The sequence below is a fragment of the Sander vitreus genome, chromosome 11 (genome assembly GCF_031162955.1).
Source record: "Sander vitreus isolate 19-12246 chromosome 11, sanVit1, whole genome shotgun sequence".
Classification (NCBI taxonomy): domain Eukaryota; kingdom Metazoa; phylum Chordata; class Actinopteri; order Perciformes; family Percidae; genus Sander; species Sander vitreus.
The window spans coordinates 10,567,515-10,582,362 of record NC_135865.1 but is presented as its reverse complement, the minus strand read 5'-3'; the positions used below and the strand labels follow the sequence as shown (position 1 = coordinate 10,582,362).

Genomic DNA, 14,848 nt, shown 5'->3' with positions numbered 1-14,848 from the left:
ATGCAATATGTTGAAAAATATGGTGTATTACAATTTTTGTGTCAATGCTGGTATAATTTTTTTTACATACGGTTAGGGTAACCATAGCCTCTGTATACTACTGTATTGTTCCCAAAACAGGGCAATTCATTTAGTAGAAAGGGCTATAGTATAAAAAAAATGCTGCGGTAAGCAAATGTTAACATCCCTGAAATTGAGGTAAATTATGCAACAACAGAAAAGCATAATAGTGCATTTACCTCCAAAAATGTTTATATTTACTAACATTGTGGGGACGAATAGCTGACTCCACATATCGTTTTTGTATGAGTCACTATAAAACCAAGTGATTAGCCGAGGGATTCCCTGTTACTGGTCCCCAGGGATGAAAAACACTTCGTCGTCGTATTATGGCGATACAAACATGATCACATCTCTAAGGTTAAGCTTGGGTAAATTCCTGTTTTAATAATGTCCAAGGCAGCACTAGTGGCGGGCACATTCACATTCGAACAGAAGCTGATTAATGTGTATTGTCGCTGTAATTCAACCGCCCAAAAATGTAGCTCTTCCCCTGACTGTTTTTCAGTACGACTGCTCTTTCTTCCTTTCCCATCCGGTTTTCCCCGGTTCCATCCACCTACTTCTTGTTCTTGGAATATATTATGCAAAAACGTGTCAGCTGAGCGGCAGGTGGGGGCGTTCCTGACTAGATTATTCAAACGGCCTCTCTCTCGACCAATCAGGGCCCGGCCTCTCGCCGCGTCGCTGTATAAATTATGCGGGTTTGTCCAGAGCTGCAGATTTTTGTGTAGAGACGAGATGAGCTGACCTTGGATTGTATTCGTACCGCTACGTTCGGTGCACGAGCTTTAACGGAACAGAATATAGAAAAGCGCGTGTGGATGTGCTTTGCGGAGCTGGTCGCGTGGAGGTCGAGTCGGGACACTGGGCTGTTCGTTAACGGACTGTAAAACATGAGCAGCATGAATACGCCGTGCTACACCGTGGCTATGGATCTAGGCGTCTGCCAGCTGAGACATTTCTCCATATCGTTTCTGTCGTCTTTATTGAGCGCAGATGTGAAGCTCGACAATAGGTAAATGATGTGTGCTCCATAGGAGCTCTGTCCTTTTAACATGTCCATGCACAGCTGCCTCTGTATTCAGGGCTCAGCTCCCTTCACCAGTAATGTCACCGCTGTGTGATGGAGGTAGTGCTCAGTCGATGGATGCTACAGTATCATTACGCTCAGAGGCCACACAGCCATAAACACTTTCCAGGAAAGGGCATGAGGAATTCTTCCACAGCAAAACCAGGCCGTTGATTTTTATAGAAATTTCCAGAGGCTTCCTGTAACGACCCACATTTCTAGAAAGAGAGAGGCTGGTTCTCCGTAGGCTGCGGCTTTCCATCGTTTTGTACCAAGGTTACAGCGCAGATTGGTTTAAAAATGTTTTATCAATTCCTATTTTCTTCTTTTGCAGTTCGTCAGGAGCCAGCGTTGTGGCCATAGACAACAAGATTGAACAAGCAATGGTGAGTTTTCAACTTGTTTCTTTTCTTTACACTGTGGGAAATGTCGACTACTGGAATGCCTTTTAATCCATACAATACAACACAACGGAATGGATGTTTGTTTTGTTTGTTTGAAAGATAGGACATCGTAAGGACATTTTCTGGGAATATTGTGATGAAGTAGATTGCATTCCGTTGCAGGCTCTTGTCTGCGTAGTTTAATACGTGTGCGGGACAGGGACGTGTGTGTGTGTGTGTGTGTGTCTTCATTTAAAGTGGCAATCCTTAAGTATCCAGTCCTGGTTGATTTGGAATTTGTATTTGAGTGAAAACAATGGAATTGTGCTGAGAGTTTAGCATTCTGGAGCATAGAAATGGAATGAATCTCATTCTATTTCTATGCCCTGGAGTCTTGTTGTTGAAACATGAGCTTCAAGTTTTCAGAACTGTGTGCTTAGTTTCGTTTGTTATGTGTTTACACAATAGAAAAACACTGTACCAACAGCATTTTTTCCGGGAAATGTCACGCCAGACACCCAGTTTGTAATACTGCAATTATATAAATATTGCCATCTTCAGTAGGCCATTGGTAAAGATGTATCTAGCGTCCACTACACAATATAGTAACGGTAGCTACCTCAAACTAACCGCTGTAACCAGTTTGAGACAACGTCACGACCGTGCTAAGTGTTTTTTATCTCTCTTTTTTCATAATGCAATACATTTGTTGGATCAGTAGTGGTATTCAATTATAATTCACATCCCCTTTCCCATAAAATGAAACAGAGTTTTATTTTCTGTTTCAGTCTGTCTCTGTTGTCGCTGCAGCTCTGTTGCTAGGCAAACTGGAAGGCTCTCAGCCTGGTTATAAATATCTCGGCCTTTGATTGGCCCACACTTAAATGTGGGCGGGGTTAATGATGTGGCACCCTAGGAATACTCACATTTTCTCTTTATCATCAATTGTATTATTATCACCAGCTTAAGATTTAATATTGCATCACTTTTAAATATCTGTTTCCACTTGTGTCATTATGCAGGTTTAGTTTGTATGCATATTTAGTGACATATTCCAGTAATGGACATTCACATATACAGTAACACATAAAATCGTCTGTATTCTTATAAATATTTTTTTTTCTTGCTGTATGACATGACGACTAGTTGTTACACAGTTTGTTTATTTTCATTAGCGTTATTCTTTAATGTAAATTGAAAAAGAAAAAAGGAATGACCGGTTTCATATTGTAATAGATTACAAGGCCAGAGAGTGCAACACAGTTTGAGAAACAGCTTACCCATATCACTACAAAATCTCTGAGCAGCAATGTTTATAAAATCTTTTATATCCACACCGGATAAGCCCAAAATGTATTGTTGTTAAATTTAGGAAACCGTTTTTTTAATGTCTTAAACGTATATATGTTTAATATGTACGATTTTGCCCATGTGCAATATATTGAACAGCTTTTTATGTGGACTTTATTGTCCTGTAAGTGCACTTTACCACCTTTGGGGCCAGGACCGCACATGGGTTAGCCTAATATATAGTTGTTGTTTGAGTTAGATTTTTCACGATGTCAGAAATTAAATATACAATAAATAAATCTGAAACATAACGATTGGGCCATAGATTAGTGCCTGACTTTTCTTTTATGTGAATTTGTCGATATATTCCAGTCATAAAACCCATCTCTCTGTCTGTCTCAGGACCTGGTGAAGAGTCACCTGATGTATGCCGTGCGTGAGGAGGTGGAGGTCCTAAAGGAGCAGATCAAGGAGCTGATTGACCGCAACTCTCAGTTGGAGCAGGAGAACACCCTGTTGAAGACACTGGCCAGCCCAGAGCAGATGGCCCAGTTCCAGGCCCAGGTTCAGACCGGCTCACCGCCTGCCCCTTCAACATCTGCCACACCGGGACCCCCAAGCACCGCTGCACTTGCTCAGCCCCCCTCGCACAGCGCTGGCCCGTCGGCGTAGCCTGGTCTGCACTGACTGACTGACTTACTGACCATTTTTCAGTTCTGCTACAGCAGCAGAGCTAAACATTGCCTTCTACAGCAGGAGGTTACGCTGTTAAGACAAGAATTTGCACATATTTATCTCTCAGAAGGATGCAGCCAGCGGGACGTGCGTTGGTTTACAGCACGGTGGTGGAGGGGGACGATCTTGAGATGCTTTGTGGGGGGGTTGGTTTCAGAGAAGAGAATTGAATCATCAAACATTTGCCAAATAACCCTTGGACATATCAACTAGAATGTCTTACCAAGAAGAAACAAAACAGCTTATCAGTGGCGACAATATACTTAGCTATAGATACAAAAAAAACACTGTGCCTGTGTCTGGATTTTAGGTGATGTCAATTTTAGAAGGCAATGGAAGAGTAGGAGGTGGAGGATTGTATTAGTTGTTACCTTTTTTTTTTTTTGCTGAATGATGTAAATAAAAGTGGTTCTCTCTCAAGGCTAGATCTTAAAGTTACAAGCGGAGAGATTTGAGAGAGACTAAAAGCCTTCTTAGAGTGACAAATGAAGAATGTGAGCAATTATTATGACCGAATCCCCATCTGGAATGGGGGAGGGCGTGGGAGGGTATTTTGAACAACACTGAGCGTTGATGACGTTTCTTCAACTGTGGGTTGGTGGGATGAACAAACCGTGGTTTCTTATGGAGATGATGATGATATTCTATTTCAGTATTTCACTTTCAAGCTCCTCGTTTTGCCCTCGACAAGGCTCATCATTGCTGTTTTCTCAACCCTGCAGTGGCATGTCATTTAAACCTTATTTGACAGGGTTGAGATATTGGGCTAAGCTGCATTTTCTTTTTTCCTAAAAGTTTGATGGGCAGAAGATGATGTATATTTCTGTATAGTGTAAGTACCATGTAAAATAATGAGGAGAAGGAGAACAGAGGCTATCTTGGTCACACAGATTGAAAGCGGGTGAGCGATGAACATGCTGGTCTTGCCCAGTCTGTGTCGTCTATTTTTAATGCTGTATTTTCAAGACTGTGGGTGGACAGGAGCTAGCTTATTTAACTGACAACACACAGCCAACCATACTGTCCATATCCCTTACTGCAACTAAAAAAACTCTTAATGTAAAATCATTTTCACTTTGCTATTTTTATTTCTGGAGTATTGCACCTTTTTTATTTGACAGTGAAATACTTTTGGATGAACAATATCTTAAAACTCAACATAAAAAGAAAACCACAAATACAAACTGTAGATGTTTTATTTTTTTTTTTTTTCCCTTTCATTCTATGTATCAGTTGTATGCTCATGTTCTGTGCATGTTTCTGCAAAGACCAGACGAGATATTGTAACATACATACCACAATTGCACTTGACAGCTGCACTTCACAACTTTCAATAAACGTGCTTAAGGAAGAATAACCACCTGGTCACCATTTCTTTCTTATTCTCTCTAATGGCAGACGTCAGCCTCCCAAGTTCATAGATCCAGGATACTATGCATCCTGATAAAGTTCCCTTGGCCTTTGGAATTAAAATAGCCCCACATCATCACATACCCTTCACCATACCTAGAGATTGGCATGGGGTACTTTCCATAAAATCATCTCGCAATGCAAATCAAACCAGCTATTAGGCTAACTGAAATAAAACCATGCCAATCTCTAGGTATGGTGAAGGGTATGTGATGATGTGAGGCTATTTTAATTCCAAAGGCCAAGGGAACTTTATCAGGATGCATAGTATCCTGGATCCATGAAATAACTGGCCTTTAAAAATAAATATCTGCCTGCCTCTATGGTAATATAACATAGGGGTGTACTTACTTATGCCCCCTGTATTTTAAGGAAGAACATTTATTGATTTACGATACATTATTCATTCACAAAGAAAACTGATGTCCTTAAAAGTTTCATTTTTGTAATTAAAGGCATTAAGATCAATTTCCTAAAGATGATTTTTTTTATTCCTCTTTTAGTCAACTTTAGCATGGGTTCATAAACTTATGAGTACAACTGTATTTATGTGTGTGTGTGTGTGTGTGTGTGTGTGTGTGTGTGTGTGTGCGCACGCGCGCATGTGTGATTACAAATCAGAAGTAAAACTGGGTGCTTCCTAAATGTTTGACATTTATTTGAAAAAAGATTCTCCTCACATAACACAGACGAATACTTGAACAGACAGATATGGCACATTGTCAGCAGGAATCACTGGCCGCACACACTCTCACATCAGCAGTCACAACTTCAATCGTACACACACACACAGGTGCCAAGTGAGTAATGAGACACACACATATTCTCCAGCCGGCGTGGTTTTAGACTGTCAATAGAAAAGCTGTCTGTACCACAGACTGCAACACTGTAAACACTGATCAAGGGCAGGCAGATGTCCCCAGGAGGGGTTGGTGGAGGCAGTGGTTGGGGAAGCTTCTCTCTCTGAGGTCTGCTGGATCCGAAGCTTTGGCGTCAGTCTCTGGACCTCTGGAAGGGGTCAGGGGTGTGCAGGTGCGGGCTAGCCAGGCTCAGTGAAGGCATGAGGGGGGGAACAGGAGTCCGGACGCTTCTTCTGCATCACATCCCCATTCGGATGCTCTGGATGATCTGAAATATGGCTGAGAGCACAACCAAAATACAGAAACAAAGCTGTCACAACCAGCATGTCCATAGGCCTTTTTCAAGTTCTTTAACATGTCACAGTAGGGCAGCACAAGTGTAAATAATATGTTATGAAATGAATGATGGCTGAACTCCATTTAGCTGCATCAATGTCAGTCAACCAACCACCATATTAACTACGTTAGTTTATTATCAACAAAGGCAATCACAGGTATGTAAAAGGTGCATACCTGATCCACACACAACAAATACAAAGAGGGCAAGCAGCCAGGGACCCACAGGATACTTCTCCTCTTGTGGTCGCTATCGGAAAGACACACACAGATATGGTACATTAGCATTACTGCTACAACAGAAATGTGACAGATGCCGCAGAGCAAAAGTAAAACAGCTGTGAGCGTGGATAGATTTACAATAGAGGTTTCCCATTTCCACCCACTCAGGTTGTTGTTGTTCCTGCTTTTTGCTTGGTCACTCTTCCACCACAGATTATCTTGTTTGTGGTGTTGCTCGCCAAAAAGTCCACAATAACAACGCTGTGGGTGCACTGAACAAAACCCCAAGTGTTAATTATATGCTAAAAGGTGCTGAGTTAGCTGGGGGGGGGGTCTTCAAATTGTGGCTCATGTGGAAAAGATGAGTAGAACAGAATGAGTCAGACCCCATCAGCTTTCACCAGATTATATCATCTGTTTGGTGAGGGAAGTTGTTACAGTCAGGGATGGTCTCAATGATGCTGGAGGAAGTGGAAAACAGACCCTGAGCAGCCTCAATGTTTGATCTTTAAGCTACTGTTTAAACTATATTTAGTGACAGAGGAAGGGGAGGATAATACCATGTCAGATTGGGATTGCTGGGTTGTTAGTTTCAAAGGAATGAGCCTCTTAAAGTCCCCCTTCATCAATACTCTTGAGTAAAAACCACCAAGTTAACTGCTTACACTATGGGTTAATTATGGTAGGCTATGTCTAAATAAATAAACACTCTTTAATAAAAAAATACTGTCTACAGAAAATACATTCCCTTTCTTCTAACGATGAAATATAGCAGAGAGGATGGGTGGAAAAGCCTTTTTTAGTCACATATTACTAAGAATTGCAAGATTTTACAATTCTTGCAATTGATTTCTTGCAAAGATTTTAAAGTAGAAACATTTTTAATAACAGATTCAGAAGGAAGATGGCTCATATTCCATAGAGCAATAAATGGGAAAAAATATCTGCTGCTCTGGAGCTTTTGATTGTATCACACAGTCCTCCTCAGCCTTCCTTTGTTGACCTGGGAAACTAAGAGAACAGCTACTATGGACCTTGTGGTGAGTTTGTTTTGTCAACTGCTGTTTCCAAGGTCAAGAATGAACTTTCAATGTCTTCAGCCCACATGGATGAGAGGTCCTTAAAATTCCTTAATCATAAGACATAATATTCATGTTTCCTAATGCTTATTAGCCTGAACACGTTCATATCAGAATTATATAGGCTACATGAAGTTGCAGCTAATAAATCCAAACTTCTGATGCTGTGTTATGGCTCATAAGCCTGCTTGTGATAATGTTTTTTTCTTGATTAATGAATTGTTTGTTAGAATGTAAGTTACTATTAGTCTATTACAAACAAATCACCGTCATCATTTTTTCAGAGCTCAAGTTGTTTGGATATTTTGTTACTTTTTAAAGTGCTTACTATAGCCTTTGCATTACAATTTGGCATTTATTCAATACATCGAGCAAGAGCACTGGTTTCAATTATTTTCCAGCCATACCCCCTGCTTATCTTTTATTCTCACTATTCTACTCCAAACAAAGTAACGTCCAGATACACTGCTGAGGGCGGTAACGTGCAGAGTGGATCCAGTGTGAATAAATTACATTTTAATGAAACAGCTCAGCTTGGTGGGTCATAATGTATACTGAATATATCAAAGAGGAGGCGGCACCTCTGAGGTAAAATTGTACTTGGTCATTTGGTGTGTGTGTGTGTGTGTGTGTGTGTGTGTGAGTGAGTGTGTGGTGGCAATGGTTTACTTGGTCATTTCTGTGTGTGTGTGTGTGTGTGTGTGTGTGTGTGTGTGTGTGTGTGTGTGTGTGTGAGAGTGAGTGTGTGGTGGCAATGGTTAAATCAAACATTCAGAGAAGAGGTAGTCCTGTATGACATAGAGGCTAGTGGATACACTTAGGGCCAGCTGGCATCATCATCATCATCATCATCATCATCATCATCATCATCATCATCATCACCACCATCATGCTGCTGTATTCATACCGGAGTGAACGTCACCTATCTGGGCTAATGTCATGCTGGCATCTTGCTGTCAGTTAACGGCTCACCAGCGTCTTGGCTACGTTTCCTCTCTGCGTGATGTTCTTGCTGTGTTTCTCGTTGGCCATGCGGATCCTCTGTTTAGCCACCATCTTCCGGAACGATTATTTATACCCGGGATAAATTAGTCTGCTTTATTTTCTGAAGCTGCAGGCTGTCGACAGCACCCCTGCATCAAGCTAGGAGATCTCTGATACAATAACACCGGATATTTGATGCCTTTTCTTTCAAAATACGAGCATGGAATATTAGTGGACGGTGTTACCATTTCAAGAGAAGGCACGGAGAGACATTTTATTTGACAAATTACAGAAAGCGGATTTGTATTCGCCACGTTATTTTATCGTATTTTCCAAATTCTGAAAACAACTTAATGTAAAGTGTCTGTATAAACTTTTATTATGAAGGGTATCACAGGAACTTACATGTTTCATTTTAGTTTTCTTCACGCGGCTCCCCTTTGCACCTGGCATCCTCTAATCGATAATGGATTTTTATTGACAACGTTCGGGAAAAGAATAAAAACAATAAAATATGATACGTCTATTCTGTCACTATTATATGTTTTACAAAGTAAACCAACAGACAGAGAGGATCTCTGTGAAAATGTTTGCTGGTGCATATGTTTGTCTCAGGCTTAAAGCTATAGCTGCCTTGTATTTATTTATTTATATATTTATTTATTGTATTAAATCACATTTCTGTCATACAGGCTAAAAACAGGAGTGAAAAAATAACTATGATAAGAATAGAAAAACAAAGACAGGAAATCAAAATATTCTCCTCAGGTAAGTGATGGTTCATGAAGGTAGGCTTCATTGTAGGGCTGTTGTATTATATTGCATTGGTTTGAGGTATGGTGTACTTAATAAACTGGAGTGTATTTGGCATCATGGGTTGTTTTTACTACCAACAGGGTGAGATATCAGTGTTATTCTCTAGAGCTTTGGCTACAAGAATATTCTTCCGAGGAAAATTCTGGTGCATATTTTTAATGCGACAAAATGATTAGAGTTAATTAATTATTCCAACCCATATTTGCAGTAATTCCACATTATAGGCTGCACACACAATCAGGGGCAATGTCACTCCAACAGACTGCAGCCTGTAAGCACCTTAAATTATAGGCTACCATTTGTATCTAGTAATACATGGGTGCAATAACAGCCTACTGGCAAGATCTTTTTTAAGGTCAGCTAAGTCAAACAGGATCAATATGAATTCTAAACTGAGGCTAACGTGGTGATTGGCGACGACTCAGCTTTATGATGAATCAGTTACAGCTGACTTGCATCATTCACTCCATCTAACAAAACAAGCTAGTTTGCTGCTCAGAGAGAAATGAGGCCTGAGAAAGAGAGAGAGAGAGAGAGAGAGAAAGAGCAGAGGTTGCCTAGCAACTGCATCAAAGGGTTTGCTTGGGAAGGGACACACAAAGTCCACCAGTGGAGAGAAGAAGAGTCGGTTGAATAGTCTAAACAGCTGACTCATAATTAAAGGACAAATCCGGCACAAAATGAACCTATGGTTTAATTACAATATATGTGTACCGAGTTGACCATTCTCTGGGATATGTTTTTATGCTAATTGAATGTGACCAGTTTCATCGTAAACCGCCAATTAGCTAGCTTTATATAATGTTTCTATTGTGGAAAATGGCGTTTCACTAGGTTTTTACGTGGGTCAGGCCACTGCACATCCAAATAAGTGCCCTTAATGACCCACAGCCCGTCAGTCTCCATAGGATAACATGGGAAAACTCAACCCCCTACCTGTTGGAGCCCAAATATATTTTCATCTTTCTAAAACTGCTTTTCCATGTCTCACCTCCATACATTATATTATAAACACAGATATTTGTGCATTTACTTAAAATACATGGAGTTACAGCCATGTATTTGTCCCGACGTAGACATATGCCATTACAGCCTGTTTTGCTTTCCATGTAAACAAGCATGCAATATGAAAGTCTGGGATTGTGGAGAACACTAAATGGTCTACTGAATAAGCATGTAGTCGAACCTTTAAATGAAAAACACTCACTAATAATCGAAACATTGCTAATGAAGTTTACTTTTGACCATCAAAACTCGTTTATCACCTGTAACTCCGTGATAAAAGGAAATAACAGGAAGATATTTGGCTGATAGAAGGAGGTTAACATGCTCTATGTTTTGACCTACGGAAGTCTGTCTATCATCATTGCACTCGGAGAAAACTGGAATGTTTCATCCGTCCCGCGTTTCAATTGTCCCGGCTCTCCCCTACTGTCTTTCTAAACTATCTTTTTAATAAACTGTCTTACAAAGTTCTCAATGCTTTGGTTTACATGTAGGGACCTTCATTATGCTACAGTGGAAGTGTGGTGCTATTTTGAGCCTTGTTAGTGGTATAGAAATAGCGATTTCTTTTTACTTTACCGTTAGCGTTATAAGCTAATTAGCTTATAACGTTTGCGATGAAACTGGTCACATTCGATTAGCATGAAAACATATCCCAGAGAACAGTCCACTCTGTACACATCGGTTCATTTTCCGCCGGATTTGTCCTTTAAGTGTGGATTGTGAAGTGTGTTAAACTGCTATTCGTACAAAGTTTGATGGTCTCAAATACAGTGACTGACTGGACATTTGTACTGATGACTTATTACATATGAAATGAAAATCTGAAATCTCTTCATGTGTGAGAGGGAGACAGTTGAGGAGTTGTGAGGAAGTGAACAGAGGTCTTGGCTGCAGATCAAATGTCGTTGTGTGTTCAAAGTCACCATCAATGCATGACCAGGATTTCAAGCTTCTCTCTTTCCCATCCCCGGGGTCTCTATTGTGTGCGTGTGCGTGTGTGTGTGTGTGTGTGTGTGTGTGTGTGTGTGTGTGTGTGTGTGTGTGTGTCTGTTCATATCTCAATTAAGTCCTTACTCAAAAATACCACCTGTTTGTGTCCAACATCTCTTCGTCATCCTATAAATGATTCAACAAAATGTGACCATTTCTGCAATCAAACATCAATGAAAACACTTGCTTTAAAACTACATCTGAGAAATATGTACATCTGATAGATGACAAGATAATTTAAGTTTAATTCATAAAACTAAAGGATTAAAAAGGTATGGCTATATAGGTGTTCACAACTTTAGATGGAAGCAAAGTTAAAATACATAAATAATTAGAAATGCAAATGATTTAAAAATAATGGTGTTATGATTTTGTTTATGAGCTTTTGAAATTCTTTGATCTATGTTTTCAGCATTTGTTTGTCCACCAAGTTTTTGATGAATAGAGACTTATATGTACTGTATATAAAGGTTTACAACCAGTGTCACGTGTTTATGTTGCCTGGTATAAATTTAGCCAAATTCGCTCAGCGCTGTGGTTTGCTTTTCCTGTCTCCTCCTTACAAAGTAAACTCATGGTGTTTTCCATCAGGGTCAAGAAAACATCGGAAGGGCATGTTTTCTTCAGTATTAACAACCCGTTCCTGTCAAAATTGCCTTGAAATGAAATGAATACAATAAGTTCTAAGCAGGCAAGACTGTGATGGGGAGATGCTGTATTGATAGCAAAGAAACAAGCTTTGCTAAATGTGCAATATATTCATTTCCGTCTACATAGGTCCAAATGTACAGACCAGGTGTACAGAAGTTCTCCATCTGTTTAAACACTGGGTTTTAAATGTACACACAAAGATAAAGATAACACAACTTGACAGTAATAACAGGGATGTAAGTACAGCGTGACCTTTATGTTGCTCTTACTTAGACCAAACAAAATGCACACATGGGGAGGCAGTATGCAGCTGCTCTGGATGATAATTATGCAGTAAAAAAGCCAACATTGTTAACATTGTTGTTGTTAACATGAATGCACAAGCAACACAGCAGCTGTAGTGTAGAATAGTGTGTAGAATACCTGAGATGTTGTCATTGTATCAGGGAAGCACATTTAAGACAATATCTGAACACAAATACAATGCTCGTCTACACACACCTGCGGTGCAAAGCTATACCTAGCTCACTTCAAAGCATCCCCATTGTCAGAAAACCCCACCCACAGTCGTAACATTGAGAAAATCTGACCTATATTTTGGCTTGTTTACGTCAAAACCTGCTCCGCTAATTACAGTAAGCGCACCCTGTAGAGCAGGAACATTGAACCACCTCACGAGAGGAGGGCAAACGGTAGTTAACACTAGAAAAATAAACCAGACATGTAGGAGATGAATTCAGGTAAAGAGAGACGAGGGTGGAGTGGTGGAGGAGGGAAGGAAGTGTTTGATGTCTGCATGTGAGGGTGTGACATGGACAAAAAAAGCTCTGTATGAAAACATATAGGTGGGTCACTGGGTTGGAACTCATTATGCCCCAAACAAGCCCCCTTCTTTTCTTTTGATCACCAGGCTCACTCGGTCACCCACTCCCACTGGCCTTGATGCTGCCGGGCCAGACAGAGCTTCGTCTGTGATTTCATATACAGTAACACACACACATTGACACACTCCGACACACCAGCAGCTCTGTTAACGTCCAGTCTCTATATCATTGCTGTCAGCATCAGTAGTAGCTGCTTGCTCTCTAAATCCCTCAGTGCTACTGTCACGAATGTGAAACAACACAACACTTTTCCTGCCACGAGCACAGGTCTTTAACAGTGCCCTAGAAAAGCCCAAAAGGCTTCCAGCTGTATGTTTATTTATTTCAAATACATGGGCAGGACTTCCACTCCCAAAGAAGAAATCACCCTGCCTGTGAAAATATTTACTTGAAACTGCAACCAAAATTCTCCAGTGACCTCCAAAATACAAATTAAAATAGCATATCCATTGGCTTTTTTTTAAACAGTGAGCTGAGGACAGACAGAGGTGAAAAGTGATTGACTCAGTGATATGAAGGAAGCTGCCGGTGTGCTTCTGGTGAACTTGGTCACTTATTACCTGGTTAATGATTGTTTGCACACTCAGAGAACACCTAACACATTTTAATCAATTTCTCAAAAAAGGAGGATTTCACGATGCGTCACAGGAAGGCCTGACATCAGTGAATCATACAGTACGAGGAGGGGATGAAAATAGGAAGCAAAATAAAAAAGAGCACTGGTTTAAAATAAAATATGTCAATGTGAAGGTTCTCCCCACAGGAGGGATAAACATATAGGCTAGACACACACACACACACACACACACACACACACACACACACACACACACACACACACACACACACACACACACACACACACACACACTTAATTTAATTTAATTTTCCTTGACAGGAGGTGATTTACCTTTCCAAAACCTGGAGTATCTCCATGTAAATAGTGCACTTTTCAGATGATGGGGGATGCCAGCAGCTCCACCATGGAGATTAGTAAATCCTGGCATCACGTTTACCTAAACTGGTTCATTTGCCCCAGAGACTGGGGAGACTGGGAGGGTGAGGTGTAGCAGTGTCATGCACCCCACCCCCCCTCTCCAGCTATGTGACCCACTTTGAATGCCAGACTCAAGGACTGACTGAAGTTACAGTGAGAAATATGCTCATTTTCTGAGCTACGGCCCACGCTGTTATCCCAAATTAGTTGACTTTACTAGAAATTTGCGTGCCTTAAACCGTCTAAGTTTTTACACAAGGTGAAACTTAACAAGTCAGTTGTATTAACACAGAGTGGTAAGTTGATACAGTAGACAAGTCAAGTTTACATTAATAAACTAAAAATCATTAGTAAACATAAATTACTTTTTTCTGAAGTCATGTTGTCTAAAATAAGCATGATAAGTTAAAGCTTTAGTGCCTAACTTTTTGATATTAATGAACGTCCGTTACATTCAAGCCATTGCCAAATGAGTTGCTACAAAGCTAATCAGCTCCACAAAACACTCTCTGTATTTCTCAGTATGGCTGTGTTCAGAAACTTTCGCGCGCAGAAAATCGAGTGAAGATAATTACCTCTTCTGAAGAGCCCATCATGTTTTTTTAATCCTCCGTGTCCTCCTTGGCTACTAGCAACTGCGGGGAAGAGGGGTGGGGGTGGTGTGCGATCACGGAAGGCTTGTAATCATGTGAGTGCGCCGACAGTTTTGTTGTCATTTCTTAGAATTCCTCATTGGGGAGACAGAAACTACGCACTATAGCTTTACACATGAAAAGAATCATAAATATAAAACATTGGGCTACTTGTCACTACTAAATAAGAACAATGTATCCAATACATTTGTTCTGGAAAACAGAAAGACAACAGTACACAGATAAAATAAATTTCTTCCAATATCAGGAACTACGTGGAAAATTTCACTCAGAAAACAGAGCTATTAGTTTCCGATCTGTCTACTTCTCACTGCCCAGACCCCATCAGTCCTCACCTGGGTCTCGGTCATGGTGCAACAATAAATGTAGACAAACATGAACACTAATCTACCATACAAGACTAAAACCCAGATAACAT

The 14,848-nt window shown here is 40.4% G+C and overlaps 2 protein-coding genes across 3 annotated transcripts in view; one reads left to right on the top strand and one right to left on the bottom strand.

The window, feature by feature from the left end:
• The window catches only part of tsc22d1 (TSC22 domain family, member 1), a 31,969-nt gene extending 27,072 nt beyond the window's left edge, over positions 1-4,897 (top strand). Inside the window, exons 1-3 of one of the 2 annotated variants that reach the window (XM_078261592.1) lie at positions 760-1,078; positions 1,467-1,518; positions 3,208-4,897. In XM_078261592.1, coding sequence (XP_078117718.1) covers positions 957-1,078; positions 1,467-1,518; positions 3,208-3,477 — 444 coding nt within the window. In that variant the 5' untranslated portion in view covers positions 760-956 and the 3' untranslated portion in view covers positions 3,478-4,897. Of the gene's footprint in view, positions 1-759; positions 1,079-1,466; positions 1,519-3,207 lie in introns of those variants that run through there. The other variant, XM_078261590.1, reaches the window with a different exon arrangement.
• A 698-nt stretch (positions 4,898-5,595) lies between these two features.
• On the bottom strand, positions 5,596-8,577 carry serp2 (stress-associated endoplasmic reticulum protein family member 2). The gene is made up of 3 exons (XM_078262777.1): positions 8,420-8,577; positions 6,324-6,396; positions 5,596-6,089 (listed from the first exon to the last, which is right to left on the bottom strand). The coding sequence occupies exons 1-3, from the start codon at positions 8,501-8,503 to the stop codon at positions 6,049-6,051; spliced, it is 198 nt and encodes a 65-aa protein (XP_078118903.1). The 5' UTR covers positions 8,504-8,577; the 3' UTR covers positions 5,596-6,048.
• Positions 8,578-14,848: the final 6,271 nt, after the last annotated feature.

Bases quoted from the DNA above. Each gene is read 5' to 3' on its own strand.
- serp2 (XM_078262777.1), bottom strand. From the start codon at position 8,503: ATGGTGGCTAAACAGAGGATCCGCATGGCCAACGAGAAACACAGCAAG. The intron at 6,397-8,419 runs GTGAGCCGTTAA...TCTTTCCGATAG, and splicing joins GAAACGTAGCCAAGACGCTG to CGACCACAAGAGGAGAAGTA. The intron at 6,090-6,323 runs GTATGCACCTTT...TTGTGCTCTCAG, and splicing joins ATTTGTTGTGTGTGGATCAG to CCATATTTCAGATCATCCAG.